The following is a 9,843-nucleotide window of genomic DNA, read 5'->3' as shown; positions in this document are numbered from 1 at the left end:
CCTGTTAAGTCAGGCTTGACTTATGAGTCAAGCACACAACTGCCATTTAGGGTCAGAATTATTCAACAGGAAGCATTAGGCATTTAATGACTAGTACGTAGACTTTAAGTTCCACTAATTTTCCTTGGGTTAATAGAAACGCCTATTTAATGTTTCAGTTTATTTCCTCATTTGTGAAACCGGGATATTTCTACCTCACGGGGATGTTGCTAGGGTCGTGTGGGAGAGAGGGAATTTATTTGCTTTGCAAAAGGATGATGAGTTTCAGACACCATTCTGCCCCAGACGTTCAGGCCAGCTACTGAGGCACGCCCACGTCATCCCGTTATATAAGGCGCCCGCCCGTCCGGGATCTTCTGAAATCTCTGACGGTACGTCACCGGCCACCGCCCAGAGGACACCGTACGGCGCCCAGAGGATAGGCGGTGCAGGGTGGGACCCGCCGGGAACTATCTCAAGCCACCCGCCGGCTAGAGAAAGCGTCGGAGACAGCAACTGCTCTGGAAGCTGAAGCCGGAAGCTCCGCCCGACCTCGCCTGTGGCGGGTCCGGGTTAGGCCAGTTCGAACGTGACCTTGTTTTGCCGTTGCTAGGAGACCGGGCTCCCGCACGCCCCCCAATGGCCAGCTCCCGGGTGCGCGCTGAAGGGGGGCGGGGCCGCGGCTGCTAAGCTGAGGGATCGGCCGGGCACCGTTAGGAGGCCTGGCGCACGGCGCCAGCCGGGCGCCCCTAGAAGCCGCGTATCACCCTCGGCCACCAACGGGGCCTCACTGGTGCCTTCCGACAGGTAGCAGCGCGCTCCCGAGCTGCTGTGAGCGACGCTGGGTCCAGACCAGGAAAGACGGTGAGTCAAGTGAGCCGCAGCGGGGCGGGCAGCTGGTGTGGCCACGCCCTGCGGAGGGAGAGGAGGCGGCCGGGTGCGGAGGGGCGAGGTATAGGGATCGTGCTGGCGGGACAGTGACCCTGCCCGTGCGGGAGCCGCACATAGAATCATTCACGCCTGGGGGTTGGCACGGCCTCGGCGAGCACCTTTCGCCAGCGGACGAAGGGTTAACGCGCCGGCGGTGATCGTGGGTCCCGGATGTGGGAGCCCCGGCCCGGCGTTCGCCGGCCGCGCTGCAGGTGCGCCAGAGCGGGCGGAACGAGGTGTCTGGCAGCGACCTGACCGGCCGGTCGAGGCTCCTTGTCACCTGCAGGGGCCACTCGGCTTCCTCCGTGGGCGCCTTGTTTTCTAACTTAAGGGCAACAGGTGGTGCCTGTGGACCGAGGGAGAGCCCAGCTCGGCCGCACTGGGAGCGGCAGTTATTCTCACCAATTAGGGCACTGGGGCGTGTGTGTATTGGACGCGCTGACGCGGGTGACCAATGGGATTTGGGCTCGTGGGTGGGCAGTGAGGAGTGGGCGTGGTCAGAGTCCGAAGCTACGGTTTCTAGTGCAGCAACTGCCAGAGCTGCGTGGAGAGCTAAGCTGAGCGGTCGTGGGGTGCTTTTCTCTCCAACCCCGTGCGTGAAAAACGTCTGACAAATGCTTTCCTATTTGGATCCAGACTCCAGTTCCGGAGGTGAGAGCACTGTGCTGTTTGCCGGGGGGGGGGGGGGGGGGGGGGGGTTCGTGAAGGGGGGATAATAGTGACCCTGGGTATGCTGTTAAGCACGTGGAATTAGATCCCTAAAATAGGATTACGTGTTATGAGTTTTCTGCCAAAAAAGGCACTTCTGTGGTTATTGTAAGTCGAACCAGATACTGGTGATTAGGTTATCTTCAGAATGAGGTCTTTGAGATTTGGAACCCAGGGACGTAGAGAAGTACGTGTTACTGCAATTTTCATGACTGTGAAAGAATTTGAATCACAAGGATTATTCTGTCTTTTGCCTTGGTTTGCGTGCGTTTCAGATCTCATTTGGTTTATTTACTCGAACAAGTTTTATTTTCAAGTTCCTCGTCTTAATATAAGAAGGGGAGAGAGAAAAACAGTTGTAGTACGGTATTTCAAAGAATAACTTATTCATTTTTCCCCTCAGCAGTCTTGTAGCTGGATCCCCTAGGAAGAGAAATTCTGAAGCAGTAAGAAGAAAGCATTTCAATTTGGAACACTAATTTGCATCTGGAAATGGGGAATGGACTGTCAGACCAGACTTCTATCCTGTCCAGCCTGCCTTCATTTCAGTCCTTTCACATTGTTATTTTGGGTTTGGACTGTGCTGGAAAGACAACTGTATTATACAGGCTGCAGTTCAATGAGTTTGTAAATACTGTACCTACCAAAGGATTTAACACTGAAAAAATTAAGGTAACCTTGGGAAATTCTAAAACAGTCACTTTTCACTTCTGGGATGTAGGTGGCCAGGAGAAATTAAGGCCACTGTGGAAGTCATATACCAGATGCACAGATGGCATTGTGTTTGTTGTGGACTCTGTTGATGTTGAAAGAATGGAAGAAGCCAAAACTGAACTTCATAAAATAACCAGGATATCAGAAAATCAGGGAGTCCCTGTACTTATAGTTGCTAACAAGCAAGACCTGAGGAACTCATTGTCTCTCTCAGAAATTGAGAAATTGTTAGCAATGGGTGAACTGAGCTCTTCCACTCCCTGGCATTTGCAGCCCACCTGTGCAATCATAGGAGATGGACTGAAGGAAGGACTTGAGAAACTACATGATATGATAATTAAAAGAAGAAAAATGTTGCGGCAACAGAAAAAGAAGAGATGAATGGTAATACCCTTTTGATCTGTGTGGAGTAGGTTTTCTCCAGTCTGATTTTGACAAATGGAAGAGTGTCTACAGCCTGGTTTGCCTGCCTGCCCTCCTGGATGCTGATAAAGCTTTGTTTTGTTGAACAATCAGATGCCCAACTCTTTTGCCTTGTGGAAGATGCGTAAATGCAGTGCTTCTTAAAATGGTCTCTTCTCCCTACCCCACAAATCTTTTGGTACTACCATTCTGGGAAGCCAAGCATGGATAGCAAATTGACCAGAAAACACTTGTGGAAATTTGACCTGAAGTTAGTGAAATAAAACTTTGAAGAGTATCTGCCTAGTGTTTTGTATTTGCATCTTTTGGGGGGAAGCCTTTACGAGGAAATTACAATAGAAGGCTCTGTATGTTAAGATGAAATGCTAATGAATGGAAATGTTAAGGTAGATTAATATATATACAGTTGTATTGATCACATTGGTCCAACCAGTAAGGGATAAGGAGGAAGTGTTTGTTTTTTTAAGTTTTGGCCAAATGCATTTTGACATTTTCTGGAATCAAATGATGTAATGCTCTATCTTAATTCTGGGCAATGTTTTAAATTGGTCTAACTTAAAATAATAAAAATAAGGTATTGGCATATTCAAGTGCATGAATTAGTTTTCCTGACAACGCATGTTTTGGTGTGTAGTTGTTTACTTTTTAGAAGTAGCTATGCATCTTTCTCCATGGTCAGGTTTAAAACACCCTTTGGGGGATTTAGGGCTGTTGTAGAAATAGTTTACTGTCAGGAGCACTTTCACTTGAACCTAAAATAAGTTACTTAATTTTTTTATATCGTAAATTAGGGCATGTAGACTAATCATAAATGCACACGCTTGGTATATGTATGGATTTATGAAGAAAGCAATTGACGAATTCAGTCAAGAGGATGTAATTACAGTACATGGTCTCTAAAGTATTCCAGTTGTAAAATATTTGTTTTCTTGACGCTGGCTGAACACAGATGTGGTTTCATATATTTTTGTAGTCTTTTGAGAGGAGCAAAAGCTTTATAAACAACACCTGATGCACTGTGGAGTGAAAATGTAAGAGGTATCCTATAAGTGCTCTGAGCTTTAATTTTTTGTTTACAATCCAAGCAGCGTTATGTGGGCAGTCAAGTACTGGTTATAAGGTAGGAAGAAATGAAACAGTACTGCTGATAAAAATTACGGTTCTAGAAAATGAAGGAGAAAGTAGCAAAGCTATGTTTTATGAAAATTCGCTGGTGCTGTTTACACTGGAATCCAAAAAACCCTCTAAATTAAAAGGAGGAAAACCCTCTACCTGATTCTTACCTACAAGCAAGGACTTATTTCCAGTGATCGTATATTAGCAAATCTACATAATTTCTACGTGTAAAGCCAACAGCTGTTTGTTCTGAAGATAACCAAAAGGACTGCACTTTGTTAACAGGCTTTTATTTGGATTTGGTTTTCTGTTTTGGGAGTTGGTTTTGTTTTTAGTGGTACAGTTAGGTTTTCGGAACCTCGATCCTTGTTACACACGAAATAAAGTAGCTTCCTGTGGAGCTCTCGTTGTTAAATGTACCTGCACTAGTGACATTCACTTAGAATGTTTATATTTATAAAAACGTGGATAATAACTACGAATAAAGTACTGGAGGCACTAGGAGAACAGTGTTTGAGTTTTAATGTATTTCCATTTGCTGAAGCTTTTAATGAGGTGTGTAAAAACAACCCTGACAGCTGAGTTACAGAGTCCTAAAGTAGTTTTTTTTCCCTGAAGTGTGGCAGAGGCACCAAAGACTGTTGTCTGGGAGAACCTTTTTTTTTTTTCCTTTCTCTGAATGAAATCATGATATACTCTAAACATCACTAGATCCGTGATGGATTAATAAAGCTTGCTGAAAAAAAACAAAACAAAACAAAAACAGGGAATGGATTTAGATTTTTAGCCTTCCGGTACTTTGTATATACTTGCTGTATAAAATTGTACTGTTTTAACGATCACTTGAAAGTTTAAGCGTGCTGACCCTTATTTTGTAGCCTAAGAATTTGATAAGCAAATTCATGTTATCTAAGCATTTCATATTTAGTGCACAACTGAACAACAAAATAGCGACAATACTATACTAGCTTTTATTTATGAAATACATTTTCAACTCCAAAACTGGTTGTAATGTTTTCCATTTTGCTAAGTTGAAGTTCCCCAGCACCTTTTCTAGCTATTAATACCATAGGATGATGGGATGGTAGGAATCTTCCCACAATACACCCAAAGAGTTTAGACAATGCTCTTATATCCAGTTTTTTATTAAGGTACAACTTTTCTCAAGTGTATTTCTAAAATATTTTCTTATATTTAAGGTTACTTGGTTTAATACCAAACCTTAAGGACTGGATGATTCTAAATGCAAATTACTATCAAAGAAAGTTAAATATAAAAAAGTTTAGGGTAATTCCTAAATGGATTATAAGCATTTAGGGGGAAAAAAAAAGAGTTGTGTAGTTTATGTAGCCACCATAGGTTTACTAAGAATCATGGAAAAATGAATGAAGCCTTGGAAGTTGAAAAGTGAAGTTACTGGTAAAAATAAATGTATGTAGAGAAAATGACTAGCATGTAGAAGCTTGATGGTTTCTGAGCAGAGGGAAAGACATAGAATGTTTTTGTTTGTACAAGCCATTTGACACTTAAACGGTGTTTGATTAATTATTCATATTGACCTGGAGGGAGGTCTTAGGTAGAGTGTTTTCGGGGGTTCTATTTAATACAACAATTTCATCAGTAATATAAACACAATGGTTTCTTAAGTGATAGCAAAAGACACAAAAAATGTTTGTTTTTTTTTTTTTTAACTTTTGGTGATGTAACACTCCGCATTTAGTTAATACAACTTGGAACTTTGAATATAGCATCGTCTGAAGTTCGAATTTTACATTTAAGGTTTCAATTTAGCAGAAGATTCTTAAATGGATAGTGGTAATGCTTGTGTAACATTGTGAATGTACTTAATGCCACTGAGTTACGCGTCCGAAAATTGTTAAAAATAGTAAATATTATATATATTTCACCATGATAAAAGATTTAGAATATTAAGTGTACACTTCGTTTCAAAGAATCAGCCAAAAGTAAAGTGAGGGCATCCTAATTTAGAGGCGAAATTTCATTACGAATTTCGTGGAAGATGGGTATTTTTTTTTAATTTTTTTTAACGTTTATTTATTTCTGAGACAGAGAGAGAGACAGAGCACGAGTGGGGGAGGGGCAGAGAGAGAGGGAGACACAGAATCAGAAGCAGGCTCCAGGCTCTGAGCCGTCAGCTCAGAGACTGATGCGGGGCTTGAACTCACAAACCATGAGATCATGACCTGAGCCGAAGTCGGTCACTCAACCGACCGAGCCACCCAGGCACCCCAAAGATGGGTATTTAAAGCTTAATATGAACGAATGTAGCATGCTAAAACTAATAATCATAAAATTAGTATTAAAATATGTGATATAATAGTCTGAACCACAGCTGAAGTATGTACACAAGATAGAACTGTAGGAATAACTACACGGGAGGCTAGTGGAGCTTCAGAGTCAGGTGAGGGTTCAAATCCCAGCTCTCCCACTATATACTTGTAACCTTTTGGCAAGTTCTTTGAAACTCCTCATGATGTGAGTACCCTCCTGGTAAAATAAAGACTGTCACAGAGAATTTTGAGAGAATTGAGTGAATGTCAGCTATTTAGCTCTTTATTTCATAAGAACTCAATAAATGGTAGCTATTATTGTTAACCAATATGGATCACTAGGTGTTGAGAGGCAGTTGATAATGATTGTAGAAATTCAGATTTGATTCTTAGATACACGATTTACTAGTTTCATTTTGGACAATTTATTCGCCCTCAGCCTTAGTTTCTTCACTGGTAAAATGAGCATATACCTACTATTTGGGTTTAATTGACTAAAAGGATTAAATAAACAACGAATGAATACCTGACACATGGTAAACATTGAATGGATACCTGTTAATAGCCAGGATATTTTCTGACAAATGTACTTAAAACCTGTTCTGGAGAGGAATGTGACACAGAAAGCTCCTAATTTGTTTTTCTTAGCACTCCTGCAGTATGGCACAGAATGGGAGGTTAGTGGAGCCTGGGTAAGACTAAACATAGTGAATTCTCTTGAAATCCACATCATTTCCTTAAATTTCTAAAGCACCACTCAACTTAGCAAATATAATCTCACCTTCCCCATTAAGAAACAAAATTAAAATCATGGTTATTTTTTGGGATAGACATAAATCAAAATAGAACACCGCAGAAATTAAAAATCTGGAACTGTGTACATTGTGGTTCAAAATATCTCAAGATCGTTATTAATTTGTAAATTTTATCTAGTGATGAGTAGGGATTTGTATGCTGAAACTTGTATGGAAACTTAATATTTGTGGGCATGTCTGGTGGATGATGACGGACAGATGTGCGTGCTGTGTTATTTTCTAATTTCAGTTTGGGGTCATGTTTTTATGTGTTCTGCTTATGTTTTGTTGAAGTTGAGATTACCCATATTAGGCACTGGGTTATAAAGAAATTGAGTAGAAAATCCTGGATTATTAGCCAAAATAAACTTATACTTTTTTTGGCCCTCTCTTCTGTGAGTCTGTAATAAGGAAGAAATTAAAGCAGTGCCAAAATAGAAGTATTATCTGGACCATTGTACCCACCCCTTTCCTTCCTGTTTGAAGACTAACTCAGGTAATGCATCTTTGTGTGTGTGTGTGTGTGTGTGTGTGTGTGTGTGTGTGTGCGCGCGCTGTATTTATGTCTTCTAAATGAGTGAAACTGGTATGGGTTCTCAAAGTATGGTTCCTGGAACAGAAGTATTAGCATTACCAAGAAACTTGTTAGAAATGCAAATTCTTAGGCTCTATTCCAGTAAAAGTTTGGGTTTGGGCCCAGCAGTCTGTGCTCTCATAAGCCCAGCAGGTGATTCTGAGCTTCACTAAAGTTAACAGAAAACCCAGGCATTTATCATGCTAAAAAAGTTGAATTAAGATAAATTCCAATACCATAAGATTTAGGCCTTTTTTAACCATGCTTTTTCAGAAGCATGATGTTTGAGTTAAAGTAGTCATCCAATAAAACCTAGTTGAATAAACTTTAATCATGCCAGCAGAAACATATCTTTTATTTTATACATATACATAAGGGAAAGGAGCTTTGTGAACTGTGTGCTAAGATGTATAGCATCCTCAAAATGAGTGGTTGTGGCGCCTGGGTGGCTCAGCGGGTTGAGTGTCCGACTTTGGCTCAGGTCATGATCTCACAGTTCCTGAGTTAGAGCCCTGCCTTGGGCTCTGTGCTGACAGCTCAGAGCCTGGAGCCTGCTTCAGATTCTGTGTCTCCTTCTCTCTGCCCCTACCCCTATTCCATTGTGTCTCTTTCTCTCAAAAATAAATAAACATTAAAAAGAAATTTAGGGGTCCCTGTGTGGTTCAGTCGGTTAAGCGTCAGACTTCCGCTCAGGTCAAGATCTTCCTGCTCCTGGGTTCAGCCTTGATCCTGCATCAGACTCTGTCTCCTCTGCCCCTCCCCTGCTTTGTGCTCTCTCTCTCTCTCTCTCTCTCAAATATAAATAAACATTAATTAATAATAATAATAATGGGTGGTTGAAGAGAGACTGTGAGGTTGATTCATTTCAATGATGCTCTAGTTTTGTTTTATTTTTTTAAATTTTTTTAGTGTTTATTTATTTATTTTAATGTTTTTATTTATTTTTGAAGGAGAGAGAGAGACAGCATGAGTGGGGGAGGAACAGAGAGAGAGGGAGGCACAGAATCCGAAGCAGGCTCCAGGCTCTGAGCTGTCACCACAGAGCCCGATCTGGGGCTTGAACCCACGAACTGTGAGATCATGACCTGAGCCGAAGTCGGACGCTTAACCGACTGAGCCACCCAGGTGCCCCAATGATGCTCTAGTGGTAAATAAAAATCTTAACCTTTTATTATGACAAATCTCAAACTTACATAAAAGTAGAATAGCATAATGAACACCCAAGTATCTCTCATCTAGTTTCAGTAATTATCAATTTTTGGCCAATCTTGTTTACTCTGTATTCCATCCACCTCCTTCTCTGTGACCTTCTCCTCTCTCCCCTGTACTATTTTGAAGTCCTAAAAATAACATTTTATTTATAAATAGTTTATGTCTCTAAAAGATAAGCACTGGTTTTTTTTTAATTTCAAGTTTTTATTTAAGTTCTTGTTAATATATAGTGCAGTACTGGTTCAGGAGTAGAATTTAGTGATTCATCACTCACATATAACACCCAGGATAGGCACTCTTCTTAAAAATAATCTCAATATCATCACATGTAAAAAAAATACTTTTTCAAAATAATCAAATATCTGTTCAATGTTTAGATTTCCCCAATGACTTTAAAATTTTGAAGTTTTTTTTGCACTGGAAGACATCTGCTATGGAACAGTCTGGTTGAAAAAGGACTTAATCTTGTCTTTCTATCGCTGCTGTATGTAATGTCAACATGAATATGAATAGTCATGTTTCCTTTTTAATGCAGAAATGGAATAACTAAACAGCAGGTAAGATTGGAAACCATGGGCATCCAGTGGGTGAATGTATTTTTTAAATATTAAAATGAGAAATACTTGTCCCCCTTAATCCATTATCTACCTATCTATAGATACCCTGAAATGGGTCAGTAGCAAAATGGAGTTCCCCGGAACAACGTTTTGCCAAACTGGCTATACCACAGAATGGCTTAAGGAGCTTTTAAAACTCCCTAGACTGTACCTGGGACATTTTGAATCAAGTATCTAGAGGATGGAGCCAGTAACTTATTTTCAAACTCTTGCTAGCTTTTTAACACACCTACATTGGCTAGATTTAGAAACCATTGCTTTGTTGGGGATGATAGAGGGATGGTACATTTAGTGGCAGATAAAGAGATCATAAATAGAACTGGCTGGTTGAACGTTTACCTGGCTGTCTTAGATCCTTTTTTTTTTTTTACCCATGAGGTATGATTTTCTGTTGGTTTGACATTGATGTCAAAATAACCAAACTGAGAACTTTGATTCAGAGACAGATTGGATAGCTTAGGGGAAATCTGAGAAAGCCCAGCGGA

At 40.9% G+C, this 9,843-nt stretch overlaps 1 protein-coding gene across 6 annotated transcripts; it reads left to right on the top strand.

Annotated features, from left to right (window-relative positions):
* Positions 1 to 702: 702 nt before the first annotated feature.
* On the top strand, positions 703 to 3,339 carry ARL4A (ADP ribosylation factor like GTPase 4A). Of its 6 annotated transcripts, none has more exons than XM_015081226.3 (2): positions 703 to 843; positions 2,024 to 3,339. In XM_015081226.3, the coding sequence occupies exon 2, from the start codon at positions 2,110 to 2,112 to the stop codon at positions 2,710 to 2,712; it is 603 nt and encodes a 200-aa protein (XP_014936712.1). In that variant the 5' UTR covers positions 703 to 843; positions 2,024 to 2,109; the 3' UTR covers positions 2,713 to 3,339. The 6 variants fall into 6 exon arrangements, with proteins under 6 accessions (XP_014936712.1, XP_014936711.1, XP_014936714.1 ...); XM_015081225.3 differs by having other exon boundaries at positions 2,021 to 3,339; XM_015081228.3 differs by having other exon boundaries at positions 711 to 852.
* Positions 3,340 to 9,843: the final 6,504 nt, after the last annotated feature.

The sequence above is a fragment of the Acinonyx jubatus genome, chromosome A2 (assembly GCF_027475565.1).
Source record: "Acinonyx jubatus isolate Ajub_Pintada_27869175 chromosome A2, VMU_Ajub_asm_v1.0, whole genome shotgun sequence".
NCBI classification, from domain to species: domain Eukaryota; kingdom Metazoa; phylum Chordata; class Mammalia; order Carnivora; family Felidae; genus Acinonyx; species Acinonyx jubatus.
Note: the sequence above shows the minus strand (reverse complement) of the source record. Positions and strands in the feature narration are given on the sequence as shown.

Bases quoted from the DNA above. Each gene is read 5' to 3' on its own strand.
- ARL4A (XM_015081226.3), top strand. From the start codon at position 2,110: ATGGGGAATGGACTGTCAGACCAGACTTCTATCCTGTCCAGCCTGCCT.